This window comes from Epinephelus fuscoguttatus, linkage group LG12 (genome assembly GCF_011397635.1).
Source record: "Epinephelus fuscoguttatus linkage group LG12, E.fuscoguttatus.final_Chr_v1".
In the NCBI taxonomy this organism is placed as follows: domain Eukaryota; kingdom Metazoa; phylum Chordata; class Actinopteri; order Perciformes; family Serranidae; genus Epinephelus; species Epinephelus fuscoguttatus.
The window spans coordinates 16044356-16070010 of record NC_064763.1 but is presented as its reverse complement, the minus strand read 5'-3'; the positions used below and the strand labels follow the sequence as shown (position 1 = coordinate 16070010).

The window sequence follows — 25655 nt, the reverse complement described above, 5'->3', positions numbered from 1 at the left end:
CCGCTGTGTATCTGCTCTTTGCTTGTGTGAGACAAGGATTTAAAGTCAGATTATGATACCCCAAGCAGGACGTCATGATGGTTAAAACATCATGCTGGGTGTATTGACAATTATCTGTAACAAGGTGTTTTGGTAACCTAGGTGACCACTTCTCTCATTAATTATAGGCTTTATTTCTATCATCATTCATCATGTCTTTAAAGCTGAAAGAGGTCAAGATGCACACTGTTTGGCCTGCCCCCTCGCCATCTGCTGCTCCCACTAGCTCTCTATCTCATAAAGTGGTGCTTTATGTCTGCTGTGAATGGATGTGGATGAATGGCATCAAAAGCCGGACTCACTCAGAACTAGTATTAGTGGGAACCTCTCGTAATTTACAGTAATTGCGGAGGTCGTCTCAGATTTTAATCCCATGTGGATCTGCAATGTCTATATTTTGCGAAGTAAGAATTCCAATGCAACTTTGCTACCTTATTTCAACAAAGAGGTCATGTGACAATATTATTCATTGCGTTGTTTGTTTTTGGGGACTTTTTTTTGGGCAAGGTTTTTTGTTTTCTCTGTGCCTTTTTCTGTATTCATGTGGTGTTGGAATAGTCAAACACATGTGTCCCTGACTGGCAAAATTCATAGACCGGGAGCCAGGTCCAGCCCTCATGATGTTTCTACTACCTTTTTTCATTATTATTTCCTGTAAGCCTTTTTATACCATGGGCCATCAAAAGTTTATAACGAGCACCCCTAACTCTGGCTGTTTGGTATCAGGGGGCCCAAACCCCCTTTTTTGGACCATGTTTCTAGTGAAATGATGTAAATGCAAATATGAGGGCAGTACGATGGCATAAATTGTCATACAAGTATGACATTTGGCAAGGAACATCCTGACACAAAGGGAAAGTAGCAAAATAAGATTTGGGGGCTTGCTGCGCTTTTATTACAGCATATCACACACAACATCCCCAAAAAACAAAATAAAAAATGACTGTCCTTTTGACAAATTCTCAACAAAAATTATTATTTTTCATCACGTTGTATTTAATATCACTGCTTCACTTGCACATAGATAACTTTCCAAATTGATAAGCTTTAATTTGAGCCCAAGTTGTGCTTTCGATCTTGAAAATTACACTTGCTTTGGCCTAAAATTGTCACTATACCTAAAATCTGAGACGCAATTTTCAGTCACTAGCCTTCCAGAGAATCTACTTTCCAGCAATAATAATCATAAAGCATAAATGCCCCCTAAATTTGAAACAACTCAGAAAGTCATCGAAAAGTTTGGTACACAAGTTGCTGAGTTAACGTCAGAAAGCAAAAACCTGCAGACAAAGGTAAATTAATATGTTGTCTGAGCAATAAAATACAACACATTGTGCCTAGTAGGTCCGTGGGTTGAGCAGGCGCACCATGTACAGAGACACTGTCCTTGTTGCAACGGCTGCAGGTTTGCTGCATGTCACCCCCTCTGTCTCCCCATCACCCCCTGTCTGTCCTGTCTAAAAAATAAAATAAAAGCCAAACAAAATCTTTAAAAAAAAAAAACCACACATCTTCTGTAGCATCCATGTTGCTTCCGCATTACAAATTAAAGCTCATGAATGCACCAAAGTCAGAAGAATGACTTCTCAACTTGGGAAAAAAACAAATCTGAAGAGCACACCAGTGCAGCACTTTTTCCTCTTTGTTGGTCGAGAATTGTTGAGGCTATGTTGACCATTATAAATTAAAGTTTTGGCAGTATTTGGTTGCAGGAGGCTCATCTCACTGCACAGCACAGAGACCCATTTGCAAAAAGAGCAAGCTCAAATGGGTCTGAAGAGTAAGATCTCAAAAGATGATGAGAGGGATGACGTGATTATGTGCGGCAGAATCAGTTCTGAAAAAAGCAAAGAAAAAGGAGGTTTACACTGTACATCCTTTCTTGCCGTGCTGTCTATGTTGCATAGAGTTATAAATGACTGTGCGCATCATATCTGGGGGATAATATCTGTAAATTCCAGTTTAATACAGACGTAGCTTATCCTTTGCTAATGCGTTGCACAATACACAGACGCTTCCTGTTTCTAAATCACAAGATGTCCCCTGGTAAAACTCGCCCCATGAGAACAGGGCTAAAGTCAGCTTTCAAATCTTAAAAGATTTTGCTTGAAGGTTCAGTGTGTAGGAATTAGAGGTTCTATGGGCAGAAGTGGAATACAATATAATAAGTATGTTTTCTTTAGTGTTTAATCACCTAAGAATAAGAGTTGTTGTGGTTTCGGTACCTCAGAATGAGCAGTTCATATCCACATAGGGAGCGGGTGCCAGTCTATGAAGTCCACTATGTTTCTACAGAAGCCCAGAACAGACAAACCAAACACTGTTTTTTGCGTCTGCTGCCATTGTTTGCAGCCCCTCTGTGACGAGCCCATCAAAAAATTGCTGATTTTTTAACGTGACACTGCTTTATTCAGTGTTTTTACCAGTTTAAATCACCAGGGGTCGCATTTATAAAACAGTGCGTAGGAGCCATACTAAAAATGTACATACAGACAAAAGCAAAAAATGGTGTGCGCCAAAAAATATTCTACAATTTCTACAATTTCTCACCATCTGTGTCGCCAATTTCCCATCCCAAAAAAGGTGAGAACACTTTAGCTGGTTGCAGAGATAACAGCCCGTCTCTGACATGCCAAACAGCATCACAAATTTTTAATGTGAAACTGCGTTATGTAGTGTTTTAACCAGTTTAAATCAGTGGGTCCATTTTATTCGGAGAGAAAGAGACCTCTGTGGATGATTCTGCTCCCAGTTAAAAACTCATTAACATCTGGATTACAAATAAGGTGAGCATGCATTAGCAGGCGCTGGGCTAGCAACGTGCTGAATAGCGTAGGAGAAACGCTGATTTGTAACATGGACCTGCTTTAGTTAGTGTTTTTACCGGTTTTTATCACTTGGTCTGTTTGTTTTGGAGAGGAAGACACTTCTGTGGATAATTTGGCACCTGGTAGAAACTTCCTGAATGTCTAGGTCCCAAGTTATTAGTGAAAAAAGGTGAGCACACATTAGCAAGTGCTGGGCAAGCAGCCTCTTTCTGACATGCCAAACAGCAGCAGAGAAAAACAGCTTTATTCAGTGTTTTACTGATTTAAAATCACTGGGTACGTTTGTTTTGAAAGAAAGAGACCTCCACAGATAATTAGGCTCCCAGTGAAAACCTCCTGAACACTGACCACTTCTACCGTTTTTTTTCCCCCCGTTAAAGGGTTTTTTTGGGGGGAGTTTTTCCTTATCCGCTGTGAGGGTCCAGAGGACAGAGAGATGTTGGAATTCTAACCAGGAGAAGTTTCAGCTGGTTGCAACCTGCAACACTAGATGCCACTAAATCCCTTAAACTAAACTAAACTTTCTAAACAGCACACAGTTATGTTTAGGGTCTCTCACAAAGTTTCAACTCTTCAGGAAAGCCTGGTTTCTGCACTGCAGTTACTTGAGATCGTTTGTCAGCCACATAGTGTGACCGGTGTATCGTTTTCCAATGATTGCTCTCAAGTAAGGGCTTTTCCATTCTTTATGTGTCCTGCTATGGTCTATTCACATGAATTGTCATGGATTATTTAACTGGTGAATGATATAAAAGTCCCCAAGAGCATGAGGCTTCTAGGGATTTGTCTCCCGTCTCTGTGGGACTCTTCAGAGGGGCCTCTACATATTCCTGTCAGTAAAACAAGAAGCCGTCACCTTCTCCCCCCTCTGATATTTCTCTCAGCTTGCTCTCAAAATAATCATTAGGCTCGGTCTAAGAGCCTCATTAAGGCTTGCTAAAGAGGTCATAAGTTCTGCCTGCGCTCTAATCAGAAGTGAAGTTTCACGCTCTGCTGCAAAGCCAGATCACAGTTTCATCTTCCCTGAGACCACAATCAAACCCACTGAAATGCCTGTAATTATTCCAGATTAAACTGTTGATTACTGACAGGGATTAGATACTGTAGAATTATAATGTTTTCACAAAAGCACAAGGAGATTAACTGGTGCAGGTGACATATTTGGCATACAGTGGCTACAGAAAATATCTTAGTCATTTATACACTCAGTGGCCACTTTATTAGGTACATCTGCTCAACTGCTCGTTAACACAAATAGCTAATCAGCACTTAACGTGACAGCAGCTCAATGCATTTAGGCATGTGGACATGGTGAAGACGACCTGCTGAAGTTCACACTGAGCATCAGAATGGGGAAAAAGGTGATTTAAGTGACTTTGAACGTGGCATGGTTGTTGGTGCCAGATGGGTTGGTCTGAGTATTTCAGAAACTGCTGATCTACTGGGATTTTCACACACAACCATCTCTAGGGTTTACAGAGGATGGTCCCAAAAAGAGAAAATATCCAGCCTTGTCAACTCAAGTAACTCAAAAAACCACTGGTTACAACCAAGGTGTGCAGAAGACCATCTCTGAACCAACAACACGTCCAACCTTGAAGCAGATGGGCTACAGCAGCAGAAGACCACACCAGGTGCCATTCCTGTCAGCTAACAACAGGAAACTGAGGCTACAATTCACACAGGCTCACCAAAACTGGACAATAGAAGATTGGAAAAAACACATTCAGATGGAAGCATGGATCCATCCTGCCTTGTATCAACGGTTCAGGCTGCTGCTGGTGGTGTAATGGTGTGGGGGAGATTTTCTTAGTACCAACTGAGCATGGTTTAAACACTACAGCCTACCTGAGTATTGTTGCTGACCGTGTCCGTCCCTTTATGACCACAGTGTACCCATCTTCTGATGGCTACTTCCAGCAGGATAACGCACCATGTCACAAAGCTCAAATCATCTGAAACTGGTTTCTTGAACATGACAATGAGTTCACTGTACTCCAATGGCCTCCACAGTCACCACATCTCAGTCCAATAGAGCACCTTTGGGATGTGGTGGAACGGAAGATTCTCATCATGGATGTGCAGCCGACAGATCTGCAGCAACTGTGTGATGTCATCATGTCAATATGGACCAAACTCTCTGAGGAGTGTTTCCAGCACCTTGTTGAATCTATGACACCATGAATTAAGGCAGTTCTGAAGGCAAAAGGGGTCCAACCAGGTACTAGCATGGTGTGCCTAATAAAGTGGCCAGTGAGTTTATTTCAACACTCATCCTAATATTGCAATGCTTAAATAGCTGTAGCCTAATTTTGTGACATGAAGCTGATAGACAGATAATACAGGCCAGAGTTATACATTTAGCAGCTGACAACAGGTCTTTATTTGTTTGACTTGATTACTGCTAAGGCTCTAAGGCTCTAACATGTTCACTGCATACTGTAATTAGCATGACCACATTAGCAAACCACTATAAAAGCACTGTTTGAGTAAGTTGGAATAACACTAAGAATTGGTGCTAAAACTTGATGCACAAACACACTCACTGATATGCACATACACTAAGCAGCTCCTTCTTTTAGATCACAAAGACATGGAGTCCATGTCTTTGCATATTTGAGGAATGAACAGTTTCATGCTCAAAACTAATATTTGAAACACACCACTGAAGGTCGAGTAACAAAGGTGTAAAGCCTGTCTTGTTATTATGTCATCTATCCAGCGGAAGCAACTGGTCACTGTGATGAGCTGTCTGTCAGAGTGTGAATTTAACACCCACCAAGTGTCAAATGCTCCTGACAGCAAGGTCAGCCTCACTGACTGGTGACTTTATGGTGATATAACCTCAGCTTTACATCGTGTTTGGCCTTTATGGCGTATTTTCATGTATTACTTTGGGATGAATTACAGAATTGCTCCATTACGTTAATTTGCCTCACAGTTGTATTGCACTTACACTTTACGTCAATGTCTGTGAAAACATAGATGCTTCACACATATCGTCTCCCCCCAGCAGCACAGAAGATCTATAGGGCTCAAAAGGGTGACATAGCAGAGGTGGAAAAACCGTGATGCATTGTGGGCTTTGCGGGCAATTGGAAAGTTGTTTACATTTCGCAACTCTACGCTTGTGTTCTGTTGTTGTTATTTTAGCATTTTAAAAGTAACTGTATCATTTGAAAATGGTGCAGACTTGCTGTGTCATTAACTGCCACAATCGTTCTCACGATCGCTACGGGAACGAGATCGATGGGCTATGTAATGCGATATATTTTGATAGCAAAAACTGAAATAGAACTTGGGACAAATCTAACACAGCTGTGCAGTCAGGACTTTTAATCCCGTTTTTAAAGAGAAAAAAGAAAAAAAGAATGTTTTTAGTGACATCAAGATGTGTACTTTTTTTCTTTTGTTTCTCAGTTGTCTCCACAGGAGTAAACTTGTCCTAAACTGTGGTTAAGAAGTGAAAGTTAAAAATAAAGATGAACTCCATGTTGTGCCCAGCCGTGTATGACGATGGAGAGTTAGAGATTTATGGTGTGAAAATGCCCTAATTCTGAAATAAATAACCAAGAAGCCCATACATATTTACCACATAAATGCAGAGTGGATTTCAGGCTTCAAAATATTTTTGTTTGAAATAAATTGGTCCAGCAGACACCAAGATATGTTAGTCAAAACCTGAGCAAGCAAACAGGCAGCACCACACGGAGGTGGGACACAGTGAGGCTTGTAAAGTTTACGTACCTCTGAAATGACAACAGTCTTCTCTTTAAGGCGTAAAATTCTGAGGTCCTGCACCCACCCGAAGTTTGCTTGCCCATGAGCCCTTAAAGATTTGGCATTATTAAATTTGTCGCCAGTATAATAACTTATACCGTTGACGAGATAGAGGACAAGCTCAGCTTCATTCAACGGCGGCAGGGCTTTTAAATCCCGAGTCCAGTCTCTGTGCTCATACGGATCCACCCCACCTATTTTCTGGATGTTGTCAAGGCACCAAGCCTTTGGAACAGGGTCCGGTACCGTCCGACACACTTTTCCTTTGCCTGGTCCATCTAAATCTCTCGCTTCACATCTCTCTCATGGCGCAACGCAATGTTAACAAAACAATTTGCCCGTAACAATGGCACTGGTTACACACAATGCATTGCGAAGTCACGTGCCCTTTTGAGCCCTATGCAGTCCACAAGATTAGTCCCTTCTGTCCCTGAATTCTGACGTTGAGTAATGGCTAATAAAGTGTTGTTACAGAATGTCACAGTGTCGCAGTGACCTTTGACCTTTTGGATACCAAACGTCATCACTTCATTATTTTATCCTGTTAGACATTTGTGTGAAATTTTGTCATGAGTAGCCTATGAATTCTTGAGTTATGGCCAAAAACATATGAGGTCACAGTGACCTTGACCTTCGACCACCAAAGTCATTTTTGACTCAAAGACATTTGTGCCAAATTTGAAGAAATTCCCTCTAGGCCTTCGAGATATCACATTCACAAGAATGGGGCAAACAAACAAACACACGAACAGACGAACAACCCCAGGCATGTAGAAGTCTTGCTCTGTGTATTTGTTACATCCCATATTGACGACTGTAACACAGTTCTCTCTGGCCTCCCCACCAAACTCCTGAACAGGCTTTAAATCATTCAAAACCCTGCTGTCCGGATCATACCCCTCACCAAATCATCCGTCCACATCACTCACATTCTCATTCAACTACACCGGCTCCCTGTTCAGTACCGGACTGACTACGAAACCCTCTGCTCACCTTCAGAGCCCTCTACGACCTCGCCCCTACTTATCTCTCTGACCTTGTTGCAACGTCATTGTAATGGTGTCTTGAAAACCCATGGTGTCTTGTAAACCCATGGGTACATGTAAGTGTGCATGACACACACACAAATAAAAAATCAATCAATCTCCAGGAGTACACCGCCTCCTGCTCCCTGCCCTCTTCCTCTGCTGGTCTCCTGACCATCCCCACCTCACGCCTCAGCACCATGGGCACCAGGGCTTTCAGCTGCACCCTCCCTACCTCCACACATTGGACAGTCTAACAGCATACGTCCTTCAAATTCCATCTCAAAACCCACCTATTCAAACTAGCTTATGCGCTCTGACTGAACCCATCCCAACAGTATTATCACAGCAAAAGTCCTAAACCCTAACCATTACTATGCTCTTTACTGCTGTGTAAACTTAAACATCATCTGAACCTATAATATGTCCTATCAACGCTGACATTTTTACGAAATATAAATGTGTGCTTAAAGCAACACTGACCTTTCTGGAAATTTTACACTTTTCTTTGTTTAGGTTAAAATGTTATTAATAAACTGATGGCACACTAAAATGTAAGTGAATTCCACCAGTGATAAAAACTCATAATTATACCATTCTCATATGGTTCTAAGAATACTCCGACCAATAATTGCATTCGGACCGAATGCAATTATTGGCCGAGCGTCGTGTCTGTCTTTGCCACGTGGAGGCCTCCGACTGATGTAACCGCTCGCGTAACATCTCTCTCCCCCGCTAACACTAAGAGAAAACTTGATGCTGCAAGAGACAAAACTCGGGTCAACATCAGCTCTGCTTTCGAGCGATGGCGAAGACTGATGCAGCTTCATCCTGAGCTGAAAAGGGACGAGATGGTCGCAGAGTTTCTGCTGGACAGGTAGTTTTAGTTTGTCTCTAATGTAACATAGACTATAACGTTATATATGACAACACAGCATCCAGTTGCTAACGGTTAACCTACTGTAACGCCTAACGTTGCCTGAGCCTCAGTATTATCTGCCTTGTTTGTTGCCAGTCACCAGTACTATCTAACGTTAGTACTGTAACCTTATTCTAAAACTCATCAGTCATCACTGACTCCGGTTGAGTTTTAAAACTCTAGGGTTGCGTTTGACTGTCTTGGTTGTAACATTACACTCGCGCTCCACTTTCGTGTATCTAACATTACCTTACCAATGCCTAAGTCTATCATAGACATAATGGAGGAGGGGGGAGAAGGCCTTTGGAGGGAGGTGGAGTTGCAGGAGGAGGGGGATGGGGCTTTGGAGGGAGGCAGGAGTTGTGGATGTTCAGATTTTTTCTAAGTGTTGTGTGAAATGCAAGAAAGGTAAGAGTTGCTTTAAGTGGCTCTTCCACCTCCCATAAATAATGAATAGCCCCTAATGTCCTGTGTGTTTGTAAAGAACACAGAAAACGACCCAGATGATGTAGCTACTGACTGTCTGTTTTGTTTGAGGTTCAGTTTTTCATCACATTTCACGGCAGATTGTAAAAAATGACAATTTCATGCTCGACTTGTCTGTGAACAAATAACACAGATAATATTAGTGGGAGTCAAACACAGCTTTGACTGCTCAACTTTCAGCTGGTTGAGTTAAAGTTTTTAAAGAAGGACCTGTTGTGATTACAACTGGGTCACTGAACTGTCTGACGCTGCGGCGTGTGTGCCTGCAGCTCTGTGATTGTATGTGTTTCAGTCACGCTACCTCTCTCCCACCTCTTGCAGGTATGGGGGGCCTTTTAAACTAGTCGGAGCAGAGATCCAAAGGTCCATGCAAAAATACTGCAATAATTGGCTTGAGAGCAAAGGCGCTCTGGCCTCAGCGTGCTGAAATGACTTGTGATGGTTGCTCATTTGTAGCCCTGCCCTCCATCTGTGAGCAGGTGGTGGTGTTGAATTATTTCCCCTTTAATGCTGATCGCATGTGTCGAAGAGAGAACTCAGTCTCAACTGCAGGTTCACTCGTTATCCATTTAATTCACTGTTTTCATCGCCCCATTTAAAACCAGTAGCAGCCTGTTCACGCTGACATTATGTCATTTCAAGGATCCGAACCATTCAAGGCTTCGTTCACTTCATAACACTGTAACTGAATACTTGTTGAGTCATAACTTCCGGTCAAACAGCTTGTGATTTATTGATATCCTTGCTCATTACATTGTAATTCAATTGATCACTTCTGTCTCTTGCCATCCTGCCAACAATCCACTTAGGAAATACCAAACAGGGCGTTTCCCCATACAGTCAGAACACCTTGACCTTCATAGTGGACAGGAACACTGCGTTAGTCATTGATGAAGACGCTGAATGGACAGTGACAATATCACATACTGGCTTTTAATCAGACATTACATTACAAACAGCATCTTTATGTTACGTGTTTTCTCTAGGGCAGTGGTTCCCAAATGGTGGGTCACGGTCCAAAAGTGGGTCGCAGGTCCATTCTGAGTGGAGGTGACTCACAAACAGAGTTGGGTGAGGGTTACTTTAAAAGTAATTACAGTACATTACTACGTTACTTTTTAAAAAAGTAACCAGTTACTTTACTGCGTTACTCCCTGAGTAAAGTAACTCAGTTACTTTAAAAGTACTTCCAACGTTATTCCCTAAGAAAAGTAACTCAAGCAGTAATTTTGAGTATTCTACATTTCCTATTGGGCAATGGACCACAGGGCACTAAGCCTACATTTTTTTGTCTCCAAAATTAAAGTTATGGACCACTTGCCCTTCACTGAGATCCAATTCTCCCATCACAGCCGTCACTTTGACCAGTAGAAACACGCAACGATCTGCTGCCGTAGACAACTGTATGACAACAACACCCCAGCGTTTTTAATATTTCCTCTAGGTATGTTACCACACAGAGTAAATGGGGGAAATGATGGTGTGAAACAGCAGAGGCACTTTGTCAACCTGCTGAGTTAACGTTACTGTCATTAGCATCAAGCTAGCAAACAATGGTACATCCTCACGGTCGGACATAAAGTAATAACATTAACAAATAGCGGCGGGGCTTTTACTCACCACAACTGCAGAGGCTCCCAGCTTCATTTGAAACAAACTACATTATAGACGGTCCGTTATTTATTAATCCCTCTGTGTGTTTATATATTTACTTTTTATCCACTCCGTTGTCTTTGTAAAGTTAACATATCGCACCGTCATTTCAAACTCAACACTTGTTTCAAATTAAAAGCCCCTTATAAACTCAGCTAGAGAATCCCTCCATTTTCTAAACAGGCTTTTATTCTGAAACATTTGTCAGAACTTCCTGTGGAAGATACAGTAGCTTGATAGTTTACGTGTGGCACTTCAAATGTAGCTCGTGCCATCTGCTGACGCTTTTAGGTGACTACAACAACATGTCGGCTGGCACATGAACAGACACAGTGACTCAAATAATAGTAAAATAAAAATAGGACAAGAATAACCCGATGACACCACACATGCCGTGAAAGATGACCGGGGATAATTGGTGAGTGCCAGCTTGTAGCGTGTACCAGGCATAATGCAAGTCCTGAGTCTGAAATATGTCTGTCAGTGAGTCCTCCTCCACCTATTTAGACTCCACTGTAGACAACGGCAGCATTTCTCCGACCACATAGCGAGCCACAAGCTCCGTGGCTTCTTTCAGACTGATAGGTTTAACGTTATCTCCGTTATTAGAAACAAATGACAGCCGTTGCTGTTTCGGAGCTGAAGGACCAGCGTTCTAAAAGTAACGTAAGTAACTAACTGACGGCTTGTTTGAAAATGTACTTAAGTATTTGATTACTCAAACACCAAACTAACCCATTAGGTTACTCGTTACTGCAAAAAGTAATCAAAGTACTCTAACGACTTACTTTGTAACGCATTATACCCAACTCTGCTCACAAATATGTCAAGCTTGTGAAAAACAAACTTTATTTTGAAGTACAGTGAATTTGTGGCACAGAGCTTTTATTTTAAAGTGAACTAGGAAACTAGCTCAACAACATGGATAAATGCAAGAATGACAATGAATATATCAAACTGCATGGACCTTGAAGTAATGACTAAGGATGAATCTGGACCCCATGGCTGGACCAGTTAGGAACCACTGGTCTAGGGCTGGATATCCTGTAAACAAGACTAGGTCAAAACCTGGTGTATGGCTCGACCATACAGTTACTTTGCCTTGCACCAACATGTTGACATGTGAACACAGTGCTGTCAGAGACACCCAGCTGGGCGTTCCCTGAGGAGTCCCTGGCATTTTCAGCTGGGGGAAAAAACACTTTGGTTGACAAGGGGGCGACGGGTTGTGGCTGCTGCTGCAGGAGTGTGAGCTCCACCCAGGGGACAGCTGTGAGAGTCCAACCAGCTGCGCACACAGTGACAGGGCTGACCGATAGTATACCTAACAGTTATTATAAGTTTTAACAAAAGAGTTGAGTCATTTATATATCAGTGTAAGTTTGTTGGGACATTTGAATGGCTCATTGTTGGATGTTAGCTGCTGCAGCTGTGTTAGCTCATGCTAACCAGGCTTAAAACTTAAGACTTAAAACAACCATTTGACAGGAGCAGAGCAGCTCCAGAGATGGCAGAGAACAGAAAGTTTGCTGGTCCAGTCTGGAGTCAGGACGGTCCAGGATCAGACCCCTGGCACAAAAAGGATCCAGTGCAGGTAATGTTTGACTGAAGGTGTTTTGTTACTACTTGATACTGGGTTATTTCAGTCGATACCTTAAAGGTATCAAGTACTACAGACATCCAGCCCTACTGTTCTGCATGACTTTTTGTAATGCATCTACACAGGAAAATTGTTTTTATATTCACCCCAGCAATCATGTTCAGTAACTGCAACACACATTGGGGTCAACAGAGCCTCCATTACAACACATTCTCACTCCAATATCATCAAATATTGACGTTTGGTCATGGACTTTCCACGTCCAGATATGACGTGAAAGGTACCCTGGGTGTGTTGGTTGTTGATGTTCTGGGACGCCATGTCAAGTTATACCTGCCATGCTATGTCAGTAAAACACTGTGAATTGATGTTTTTTTGCCTTCAACAACAAATGCATGTGGTTGGGTTTAGGACAAAATAAGAGGGTTAAAGGAGCTATATGTAAGAAATCTAAAGCAAATAGTCGTAAAATCCTCCTAATATGTCACAGAGACTAAGGAATAATGTTCATATAACATACTGATCTCACCGACAACAATAGTACAGCCAGAATATTCGCATCCTAAAAATTTTTTTTGCAGTCTGCAAATCATGTTTATGTTTTGAATTTGTGTTTTGGCCTGTTGCACCACCCACTGCCGTCTACCAGTCACGCAGTCAATAGAGTCTCAGCATCAGTTACAGTTACGATTGAGCTACAGCAGCACGGCAAGCAGCATTAGCAGTGTCCCCAGTACATAACATTAACAACCAGCTTCTCCTCAGCTGTACCCAGCAGCAACGTTAGCAGCAGAGAAGCCAGACTTGCTCGAACTGGAAAACCAAACATCAAGGACACGGCAACATGGCCCTGCCACGACAGCCGCCAGTGGGCAAACAAATCAGTCTCCAGCATGTCACTGTCCAGCAACCTTGAATCTGTAGGGGAGGGGGGGCGGACATGACTCGCGGCAGTATTTTGAATTTGAGTGCAGTAACCGTTTTGGCCACATTCTAACATACAGCGCCTTTAAGCTTTAGAATCTTACTGGACGCAAACGCCACTCTCCCAGGTGAGGGTCAGTGTTTGTTGGACCCATCCACCACCCCTCCCACCTGCCCTACTCGGACTTTCATTGCCTTAACATTCCTTTGTGTGCCACCGTGTTTAACCTGGAAGAGGTTTTGATTTAGAAAAGTTAAGAACTGAGGAAAGAAATTTCTAATAGAATCCACACGTTTCAAATTTAATAATTAAATTTAGCTAAAAATAATAAAAACATGATATTCTGTGCCAGCCTCAGAGATGTCCTATCATTTTATACAAAATGTGGTTATCACCCCAAAAAACATCATTGTAAATTCTGTGTGTTTTTTGTGTGTGTGTGTCTTCCTTTGGAAATCAACCACTGATTGAGGGAGGAACAATCAGCAAGAGCCTTATTACGTGGATCCCTGCCATCAGACTTGCAAATAATGGCACACGGCTAATTGATTAAACTCCACAGAATCACATGTCCTCACCCATGACTCACAACACAGACAGTATCATCATATCGTCCTCTTCTTGTCATCAGCGGCATGCTCAGAGGATTTCCCTGCACAATATCACACTGATAAAGCCGTGTCGCTTGTCACAGTCAGTTTTATCACCTTGCTACATTGCAATTGATGCAACTCTGACAAAGTGAGTCAGTGTAAATGCTATGCAACAGTCTGATGTCTGCTTTGATATTTATTGATGCAGCTCTTGATAATCAAGTGACTCACTGGCTTTTTTCTGATACATCCATGAAGGATCTTTATATAGACCACAGTAACACAACATCTGTCTGGAGAGCAGTGATGGAAAGTCACTTCAGCACTGTACTTAAGTACAATTTTGAGGTACCTGAGTATTTACATTTTCTGCTACTTTAAACTTTTACTCCACTAGCCTACATTTCAGAGGTAAATACTGTACTTCTTACTCAACTACATACATACGATAGCTGTAGGTGCTTTGCAAAGTCATATTATTAATACAAATAAATAAGTAAATTATGATATGTTAATGTAGTAAGACTTTACTAATGGCCTTGGGGGGAAATTCACAAGCTTCTCAGTAGTATATAAATTAATAGGTCAATATAAAATGTATATTAATTAGCTCCACCTTTTCCAGCTGCAGCGTTAAAGTGATTAACACATTAATGCATCTAAAATTATAATTCAGTCAGGAATACTTTAATCAAGAAAACGTTTCCACTGGGTCCACTGGGTCAACTTTTTCCGTTTGCAGTGTTATATCTGGTGGTATGACTCTGTTCTGGGGCCTCTCTGCCTTTCCTAGGCCTACACAGAAAGCCTAAGTCAGAGAGAGCACATCTTTCTGCCCTTCCATGTGCCTACATGGAAAGCCTGATGCAGGATTTATACTTCTATGTCAAGTCAATGCCGTACCCACAGCATAGGCACATGCACCTCACCAGAAATGTAACTACACAGGGACACAGACCTCCTGTCTATCTTTGTAAGCTGAAACCATTTCTGTCAGTGGAAACAAAACTTTAATCTACTTTTATTTCACAGATAAGAAACAATAAATTGTGAAGACAATAAAGCAAAAAAAATTGATAAAAATAACATATTAAGTGTGTGATTTATCCTGGCTTCATATGAGCAGAGGAAATCTCCGCTATCCGCTAGGCTAATTGATACAATGTAAAATGCCATAGACTTGTGCTAATAACGTTAGTATGTTGTATTTGTTTGGAAAACATGTTTAGTATGGGACAGTTGTTTTGTCAGTGAACCTTGTGAGTTGTAATGGAGCCGAATTTTGTAACGTTACCTTTGTTCAACGTTGTGTTGTCCATGGCTTCATTTGAGTAGAGGAAAAGTCTGCTAGCCACTAGGCTAATTTATACAATGTAAAATGCCATAGGTTTGTGCTAAAAACATTAGCATGTTGTATTTGTGGGGAAAATGTGTCTAGATAAAGATAAGTGCTTTGTCTGTGAATACTGTGAGTTATAGTGAAGCTGATTTGTGTACTTGTTGTATTTGTGTACGTGTGTTTTGAATCAACTAAACTTTACAGCACTTCACAGAAACCCAGCCGCCGACTACTGTTGTGGAGGTATAACTACAGAGTGGCACAGACCCCACCACACTAGTATAAATGCCAATGTGATGTGATGATTTCGGTTGTTTTCGTGTTGCATGGGTTTCTTTTACTTTTTAAAAGAGATTTACTATTGCATTCCTAAACCACTGTCAGATTGATCAAAATCAATACAGCAGAATCAGAATAACTGTCTTACTTATTCCACTTGTTTTTCCCTCATTGACTCCTTTTTTTGTTTCTTGTTATGTCTCTCCATTTGTCAACTTCTGCAATATTGCATTTTCAATTTTACTTGTTTTTCCTTCCAAGAAATAAATGAATAGTTTACTTTCTTTCTGAGCATGTGAACAAAGAATCAATGTCAGTTTCATGACTATTAGATAAGTAAAGAGCTGGAGTCAGGATGTGTTTAATCTAGTATTGTCTAAAAGCTTGGCTCTCTGTAAAGTTCCAAAATTAAATGTAAAAGCTTGCATAATGTTGTCACAGTGAGGTTTCAAGGTTTGGCATCATCATTCCTGCACAGAAACTAAAACCAAAAGCAGTGGTCATTCACCGTATCTGCCAACCTGCGCTTTAGTTGGACACAAGGAACAGAAGTGGAGTGTGGACAGCTGGGAGTGGACACAGCCAGCCCAGTCATCAGAGGAAAATGTTGGCATTGTACAAACCATACATGTTTGCATGTTTTATACATATAATATCAACATTTCTACAGTGACATACATGAGCTGGCTTTGTCATGGGGAGTTGGAGGGGATGGTGGATGGCATGACAATCTGCAGATCATTGTTCAAGACAAACAACACAACTGGATGTTTTTAGAGTCATCACTGTGGTTCCAGCTGTTTTTTAGGCTTTCAGTGTGGGTGTTTTGTAGTGACCTTTCTTCTTTGGTGGGGATAGTACCATGAAAAGCATTTTGTTTTTAAGAGACATCACTACAAGAATTCTCATCCTCTTTTTCATGAATTTGAAAAACTCCCTTCAGCAAAATGATTCAGGGTGCACAAAGCAACATGAAACATCTTTGAGAAATCCTTTGTTCTGTGCTCTGTCATCTTACTGAACAAACGACTTCATTAGCTATTAGTGACTGCCACTATTTCTTTCTTCATGATCTTATGATCTCTATTTAGGATATGTGTTAATTGTTGGCACTTTCATTCCAGTTTTTTGGGATTTCTAGCAATTGGGTTGAGACAGCAATTGACATATTGTTGTTTTTACATTTATATAGCGTGAGATGGATCGGGGGTTTGGCGCAGCGTCTGCAGAGATGCTGGCACTGTGCCGGACCGTCATATTCAAGAGAGTGTTGAGCCGGAGGGCAAAGCTTTTGATTTACTGGTCCACCTACGTCCCAACCCTCACCTATGGTCATGAGCTCTGGGTAGTGACCAGATTTTGAATACAAGAGGCAGAGATGAGTTTCCTCTGTGGGTTGGCTGGGCTCAGCCTTAAAGATAGGGTGAGGAGCTTGGACATCCAGAGGGAGCTCGGTGTAGAGCCACTGCTCCTTCGCGTAGAAAGGGGTCAGTTGAGGTGGTCCGGGCATCTGATCAGGATCCTCCTGGGCGCCTCCTGTTGGAGGCGTTTGAGGCATTTCCCACTGGTAGAAGGACCGGAACATGCTGGAGGGATTACATATCTCATCTGGCCTGGGAACACTTTGGGGTCCCCCAGGAGGAGCTGGAAAGTGTTGCTGGGGAGAGGGACGTCTTGAATATTTTGCTCGGCCAGCTGCCCCACGACCCAGCTTCCGATAAGCAGTTGAAAATGGATGGATAGATGGATGTAGTGCAGACAAAAGTGATACATAATCTAAATAAGACACATTTAGAGGTGTTAGTAGGCATAGTTATTCCCTTTGGATAGAAACAGGCTGACCATTTTCCCTCTATTTCCTGTGTTAATGCTAAGCTAACAGCTAACTGCATCCTCACTCCAGCTCTAAACTCCTCCTCAAATGCCAGTTTTGAAATTTCTAGTTTACACTGGATACTGGGTGTATTTGAACTTTTCTTATTGATGAATAAGAGTGATACTTATTTTTATTTTTTCATATTGTGAGTTGATATTTTTTCTATCTTTCCATCTGATTCTATAGACCCTTTTACTGTTAGTAAACAGTATGATGGTTTTTGGTGGGTGGGGCTTAGCTGGAGGCAAAACAGTTCTCCACAGACATTAGCTAGCACTAGTTAGCAAGTTCTGTTGATTTGTTTTAGAAAATGGAGGAAGATGATGTGAATGGTGCGTTCAGAAATACTCATTCTGAGTGTTGGAGTGCACTCTGACACAAACTGGAGTGTTCATAAATTTGTAACACTGTCTGAATGTACCGTTCAGTTATCTAGAGCACCGCACTCTCAGAGTGGCAGAGTGCACTCTGGTCACTTTGTCTGGTGAAACAGAGCAGCAGAGTGTCGAGCGGAGTGAATGTTGAACTATAACACTCCGTTTCTTTGACCAACAGGGCTCTCATTTTAGTGAGTTCAGACTGAATTTAAGAACGCACCATGTAAGGTTAGGCTAGTATGTGTTCAAATTTCAGTTTTGAGCCATGACTCCTTCTATTCTGGCTCCCAAGAACACAACAAGACAACATTTTAAGTGTCCTATGTAGCCTACAGCCCTGTGATGGCGAGTCGTGTTTTGCCTCCAGATAACAAACTGACATCATTGTGACGTCGGCCCTAGAGGGGTCCATGGATCTTAAGATTTAGTGTTTGTCTCATTGAATGTTTGCATCATTAGTGACTTAATCTATCGCACTAACTGTCTTAGGTGTGTGTTGTTGGCAGTATTTTTGCAGCCTGTTGCTCAATTACAAATATGTTTTTTTAAACTGTGACTTTAATGCCTGATTAAGGTCGACGACTGAACTATTGTTTTCTCAAAGCTGTGGTACTGACAGAAACTGGAACAGGCTGAGCATGAACTGAGCCACTGTAACTATCTTTTAACTTCAGTGTATTCAACATCATTCACTTCCTGCATTGTTTTGATAATACCTGTCACTTCATGTAAATGCAGTCTGCTGTTTGTCTTTCATCCCCGACAGTGTTCAATATGCAACAGTGAGCTCGTGTTTGCGTGCATGCCACCAGACGTCAACACATTGACAAATTTTCAACAGGGCGGAGAGGCTTTGTACATTTTCAGGGATGTTTGTATAATTCTGGCAGCATTTCAATGAAAGATGACACCTGAGGGATGAGCTCTCTTGGGCTGTAGGAGGGGAACCGGCAGTTAATCAATGAGGATGTTCAATCCTGTTAAACAGCCAACTTCTCTGTTTGTCTTTCAGGCCAATAAACTTAGAACCAAGACCCTGCACAACACACTCAACCCTGTCTGGAGTGAGACCCTGACCTACTACGGCATCACCGACGAGGATATGGTCCGCAAAACACTCAGGTACTCTCAACTTTATTACACCCAATTTGTTCCCACAGTGAAGAGAAAGACAATGACCGCTGAAAGGAAAGAATGAGGGGGAAGGTGGAAAAAACTTGTGATAGACGGACCGATTCTTTTCACACTATAGGTTCCTTAAAGGGACATTGTGTAACATTTTCAGTTGTTTATTGGCAAAAATTGATGTCTGCATTCATAAATATGTCTTCACTGGTGTACTATTACCTCCACCAATAATCTGACTTATTCTCATAAAAGGAGAATTTCGGATTTGTTTGTACATTGTGCGGGTAAGTCGTCTGTGGGGTTCCATTACATTTCGCCATCTTGAGAATACACCCGCCAGCAAGGGACATACAGCACCGCCTTTGGCGTTTTCATTTAGAGCCAGGCCAGCACTGCGTGACTGAGGAGCCGAAGGAGAGGAGCAAGAGGCGCTTCGCTACTACCCCGGCAAATTTGAAACAAAGTCCCACTCTTTGAGCATAATGCAGGATCATGTATTATGCAGCATCATGGGAGACGGAATCCTTGTCGCCAAGAAAGCGCAAAGGGAATAGAAAAGGCAGCGTGACCGGCGAATTAAAAAAACGAAGGCCCACATCGGGGTAGCCTTTCCCAGGTAGAGAGAGCTGCTGAGGGAGAATGGTAATACAATCACAGGTCAGCGCTAACAGCGGCTAACAGCGGCGCAGTGATGCGAGAAGAGGGATGAGGCTGTTAGCGACTGGCCGCTAACAGCGGCTAACAGCCAACAGCGTCGCTGGCCTGTGATTGCATTACCATTCTCCCTCAGCAGCTCTCTCTACCTGGGAAAGGCTACCCCGATGTGGGCCTTAGTTTTTTTAATTCGCCGGTCGCTAACAGCCTCATCCCTCTCCTCACATCACTGTGCCGCTGTTAGCCGCTGTTAGGCGCTGGCCTGTGATTGTATTACCTTTCTCCTTCAGCAGCTCTCTCCACCTGGGAAAGGCAACCCCAATACTGACCCTTGTTTTTTTAATTCGCCGGTCACGCTGCCTTTTTGATTCCCTTTTGCACTTTCTTGGTGACGAGGATTCCGTCTCCCATGATGCTGCATAATACATGATCCTGCATCATGCTCAAAGAGTGGGACTTTGTTATGCGGCAGTAGTGCCGCTGGCCACTAACAGCTGTTAGCGGCGCAGTAATGCGAGGAGAAGGATGAGGTGTGTGAGGTTGAGCCACTTGTCAGTTGTCAAAAGACAAGACATGATCGGTTTGTTTCAGTTTACATCCACCCCAATAGTCCTACGTTGTAAACACAGCCAGCATGGTGAGGAGGGGGTTTGTCAACTCGCGTCGCGTGTGTCTGTGTAGGAGCCTGAATGAATACTCCATGTAGTATCGGATGACATGGTTTCATCAGTGTTATCATAGCTTTTTGGTACACAGCGGCTACAATTGTTGCAATACGTGTTTGAAACAGTGAGGCGCTAGAGTGCGCCATCTGTTTGAATACAATATATGATTTCAACGTTAGATGGGAGAAATTCCTACACACTGTGGCTTTAAAGTTGTGAATATACTGAACTTTTTCAAACCTTTGGATCTTTTTGCAAAATATATTCTAAGTTTCTTTGTGACACTCTGCTATAGCATCCCACTTGTGTGTAGGTTGTCTACACACAAGTAGACAACCTACACGATGTTACAGAGATGTCACTGACCAACAATCTGTCGTGTGAGGGGCAGGTAGCAGATGTCGAGGGGCCGTATTCATAGACATTCTGAGAATAGAAGACAAGGAAAAAGAGGAAAGGAAGAAGGGAAGGGAGGATGTAAATGAAAGAAATTAGGGAGAATGGAATAGAAGGTATTGGAAGGGTGGGAAAGCAAAGAAGGAAGGGAAGGAGGAAAGGAAATGAGAGGAATTGGAGGGGCGGAAGGACAGAAGGAAAGAAGAGGATTCGAAAGGGAAGGAAGGAAGGAAGGGAATTAAAGGAAGGGAGAGGAAAGGGAGGATGGAGGGTAAGGTCATGAAAGCAACTGAAAAAAGCAAGACAAAAGGAAATAAGAGGACTAGAAGGGGAAGAAAGGTAGGAAGGACGGGAATGAAAGGAAGGAAGGAAGGAAGGAAGGGAAGGTAAAGAGAGCAACTGAGGGAAAAGCAAGGAAGGAAGAAAATGGGAGGAATGGGAAAGAAGGAATGAGAGGAAAGGAAGGAAGGAAGGACGGATGGAAATGAAAGAAATTAGGGAGGAAGGAATGGAAGGTAATGAGAGTGATGGAAGGGCGTGAAAGCAAAGAAGTAAGGGGAGGAGGAAAAGGGAGGATGGAGGGTAATGAAAACAATTTGGGAAAAAGCAAGAAGGAAATAAGAGGACTGGGATGGGAAGCAAGGGAGGGAATTAAAGGAATACACAGGGAAAGAAGGAAGGACAGGAAGGTAATGAAAGCAATGGAAGGAAAAAGCAAGCAAGAAAGAAAGGGAATGAGAGGAATGGAAGTCAAGGAAAGAGAGGAAAGGAAGTAAGGATGTAAATGAAAGAAACTGGGACAGGAAGGAATGGAGGGTACTGAGAGTACTGATGGAGGGAAGGAAGGGGAGGAGGAAAGGAAATGAGAGGAATGGGAGAGACGGAAGGACAAAAGGAAAGAAGAGGATTGGAAAGGGAAGGGAGGGAATTAAAGGAAGGAAGAGGAAAAGGAGGATGGAGGGTAATGAAAGCAATTGAAGGAAAAAAGCAAGAAGGGAGGAAATAAGGGGACTGGAAGGGGAAGAAAGGGAGGAAGGAAGGGAGTTAAAAGAAGGAAGGAATAGAAGGTATAAAGAGAGCAACTGAAGGGAAAAGCAAGGAAGGAAGAAAATGAGAGGTATGGAAGGAAGGAAAGAGGAAATGAAAGAAATTAGGGAGGAAGGAATGGAAGGTAATGAGAGTGATGGGATGTTGGGAAAGCAAGGAGGGAAGGGGAGGAGGAAAGGAAATGAGAGGAATGGGAGGGGCAGAAGGACAAAAGGAAAGAAGAGGATTGGAGAGGAAAGGAAGGAAGGAAGAAGGGATGAGGAAAGGGGGAATGGAAGGTAAGGTAATGAAAACAATTGAAGAAAAAATCAAGAAAGAAGGAAATAAGAGAACTGGAAGGGGAAGAATGGGAGGAAGGAAGGGAGTTAAAGGAAGGAAGGAGGAAAAGAAGGAAGGAAAGGGAGAGAGGAAGGTAAGGTAATCAGAGTAACTGAAGGAAAAAAGCAAGATGGGAGGAAATAAGAGGACTGAAGGGGGTAGAAAGGGAGGAAGAAACACAGGAAGGAAGGAAATTAAAGGAAGGAAGAGGAAAGGGAGGATGGAGGGTAAGGTAATGAAAGCAATTGAAGGAAAAAAGCACGAAGGAAGAAAATGAGAGGAAAGGAAGGAACGAGGGCTGGAAATGAAAGAAATTAGGGAGGAAGAAATGGAAGGTAATGAGAGTGATGGAAGGTTGGGAAAGCAAGAAAGAAAGGGGAGTAGGATGAGTATAGAGGAATGGAAGGGAATGAAAGGATAAAAAGAAAAGACATGGAAATGACAGAACGGAAAGAACAAGGAAGCAAATAAGAGGACGCGAAACAAAGGAAAAGAGAGAAGGAAATTAAAGAGAAATAAAGAAAAAAAGTAAGGGGAGAAAGAGAGAAAACATTCCCCTCCATGCGATGGTATATTTCACTACCAGAGAGGCTTTAGAGAATAAGTTTCAGGGAGCAGTGATGTTCGACAGTGTCTCTTCTTCATGGCTCCTGAGGTAAATCACCATATTACAGCCTTTATTTGACAACAGCAATTTTACCCAGAAATGACTGCTGTCGTCATTTATCCTGTGTATTCTTTTTCACTACAATTTATGCCACATGTCTCGGTGCCAGGGCGAACCTGAACGTGTGATAGCCCCTGATCAGTTAAACAGCCGGGAAATCCTTTGTGTTTGTGTGCACTCCAAACAACACTTTTGTTTGGGTGAGATAACTTCTTGTTGTTGTTGGTTATTTGTATTTCACTACGACACCTGAGAATAGACTAAAATCTGGAACAGAGGCGTCTGCTTCCCATGATAAACATGACACTGTTATGCAATGGAAGTGTTACTTCACTGTTCTTTGCTCCTTTATTTTTACTAAAGTGGTCACACTGTAGTAGAAGTAGGTTGCATAACCATATGTGTAATCATTTCAGGAGCTACAGTACAGTATACAGTCTATCCTAATGATAGGTGGGCCGCACACAGTGGAGGGAGTAAATAACTGCAGTGTGTGTTTCTGGTGTGATTGTACCTGTAGTTGTGACTTCTAATTAGTGCCAGGAGCTCATTATATCACCCAACAGTATGTTTGTTGTAGCTACTGAGAAAAACTGATTGGTGTAGAGGCCATGCCATCGTTAGGCAGTGTTATGGCTGCTGAAACTGTTGCTGTACAGGTGGTTCAGATCAAAGAGTGTCATCAAATTTGACACAAGCTTTCGTGGTCACCTGATGATGAACCTCTACTGACTTTGGTGACCCCCTGACTTTTCCTTGAGCACCACCATGAGGTTTATTTTTGTGTTATTGAGTGGAATATCTCAGCAACAACTGGAGGGATTGCCATGAAATTTGATGAAGATATCCATGTCCCTCTAACAAGGAATTGTAATAACCCTGGTTATCCCTCAAAGATCTAGCTACACTTGCCAACGTGAAAACACAAAGCCTGTTTGTCCAATCCATAGACTGTATAAATAATGAACGTAGCTACCATGGCATCTGCCACTGGTTTGTGGAATGTTCCTCTGAAGCCTCAAGTTAAGCATTACAGCCACCACCATCTTGTTTTTTGTTTTTTTTTTGTTTTTTTTTTTATTTTAGCCAGAAGTGACCATAGTTGGGTGAAAGAAACACTTTCTGCATATTGATAATAGCCCTAATATATCATTCTTCAGCAGAGACAAAATGAAAACAGGACAATGAGGTCTTGCTGCCGTCTTGACAAAGCACTCCGAGATGCTTTCACTTCAACCCACTGGTTTGCAGACACCTGTTTTGTAGCCTCAAGTTCGGCATTTCAGCTGTCGCCATCTTGATGTTTTGGAGCCAGAAATGACCATATTTGGCAAGAGGGTGGAGCTGTGTAGGAGTAAGGGGTGGATCCAAATCCACCCCCTGTACAGTTGTCATGAATGTTGAAATTAGCTACAGAGACCAAAACCATTTTTGTGCCAGGCTGTAAACATGTTTATTTTAGCTCTAAGGTTGCCATTTTAACATGGGAGCCAGCCTCAAGTGGCCATCAGAGGAACTGCAATTTTTGACACTTCTGCATTTGCTTGGTCTGTTCTGTGTTTTTATAGAAACAACATGGCAGACTCCATGGAAAAGGACCTGCGCCGTATGTAGATATAAAGGGGTCATTGTAAGACAGCAAAAACACGATTCTTAGTATCAGTTGATTTCAAACAAATGACACCAAAACAATGAATACTATATTCCATTCTTGCTAATATACCCCCCAAAATCCTACATATTGGGCGTTGAACATTTCATCTAGTGCCAAATGTGTTTGGTTTCAACAAGCCCTCCAACCCATATGACCACATAAGTCCTATTTATACTGGCAACTGGATTGAGTACATTCTGCTAACAATCCATCAGCTTCTCAGTGATGATGCAAAACAACAGTGAAATATACAGTAAACTGTTCAGTGTCTATACAGGAAACAGTGACTGAAGCACCACTTAACATTTAACACTGGGGGGTGGGGAAATAAGTGATTCTCAGATGCATCACTATACGGACATGAACGATTTGGCATCACTTCACAAATGTCAATAATCGATTATGTAAATGTCTATTAATAACATGATGTTGTCGGATTGAAAGAGGCACAACTCAACCACGAGGGCAGTGAAGCACCTTTACAGTCTACAGAGCGGACAGGTTTGTAAATCATCACAAAAGGCAGCAGTTGCAAGCTTGTTTTAATCTTATGTCTAATAAAATAATTACAAAATTATTACATTTGAACCACTGCTTTAGAGCATCAAGAAGCTGGGTGGATTATTTCTACCACTGTCACCCAGTTGGATGTTCATGATCCACTCATGCATGATGAGCTTTATTGGAGTAAGGACTGAGGGATGCACAAGTGTTCATCAGATCAACATTAATGTTGTGATCGTCCTGTAATTGAAATCTAATTGCATTATTTCTAATAATTTATCAATTCTTCAAACCTCAGATTAGTTATTTTTAAAAGTCATGCATACTGTATCTCACAGCTGGTGAAGTAATTGCTAAATCACTGTTAATAACTGACAACCTAATCAACATTCTGCAAATATTTTATGGTTATTTTGTGTTGCAGAGCAGGAGAAATATTAGTGTTGTTCCCTGCAGTGAGTACCACCACAACAACAAGGAATGTCAGTAACATCAACAACTTCTCACAGATGTGATCTGATCGACACTCGTCTGCACGCAAGCCAAAGAAAATCTATTCACATAACAGCGCCTTAATAAACCATTTCCCACCAACAATACTGAGAGAGAATCCTGCACATTCCCACACAACACTGTTCATTTATTTTTGTAAATTGAAATTCTAATTCATCACCACCTGTCCATGTAGCAGATAAGTTATTTTTTTTATCTGTCATGTTTCATTGTGATTCCTATTATGCCGTATCCCCTACAAGCAGTGCTAATACATATTACTCATGCCACAGGGTGCATGATGCATAATGTAATGAAATGGCGGAGAGGAATATAGATCTCCAGTCTGTAAAGTAAAAGTGAAGCTCGGAGTGTACGTGAGCCTTTGTCCTCGGTGGCTTTGAACATAGA

General features: G+C 42.0%; 1 protein-coding gene across 1 annotated transcript in view; it reads left to right on the top strand.

Annotated features, from left to right (window-relative positions):
- Positions 1 to 25655, top strand: part of doc2b (double C2-like domains, beta) — a 247321-nt gene that overhangs the window by 178066 nt on the left and 43600 nt on the right. The window contains exon 4 of the mRNA XM_049591263.1: positions 18732 to 18841. Within this exon, the coding sequence (XP_049447220.1) occupies positions 18732 to 18841 (110 nt within the window). The remainder of the gene's footprint in view (positions 1 to 18731; positions 18842 to 25655) is intronic.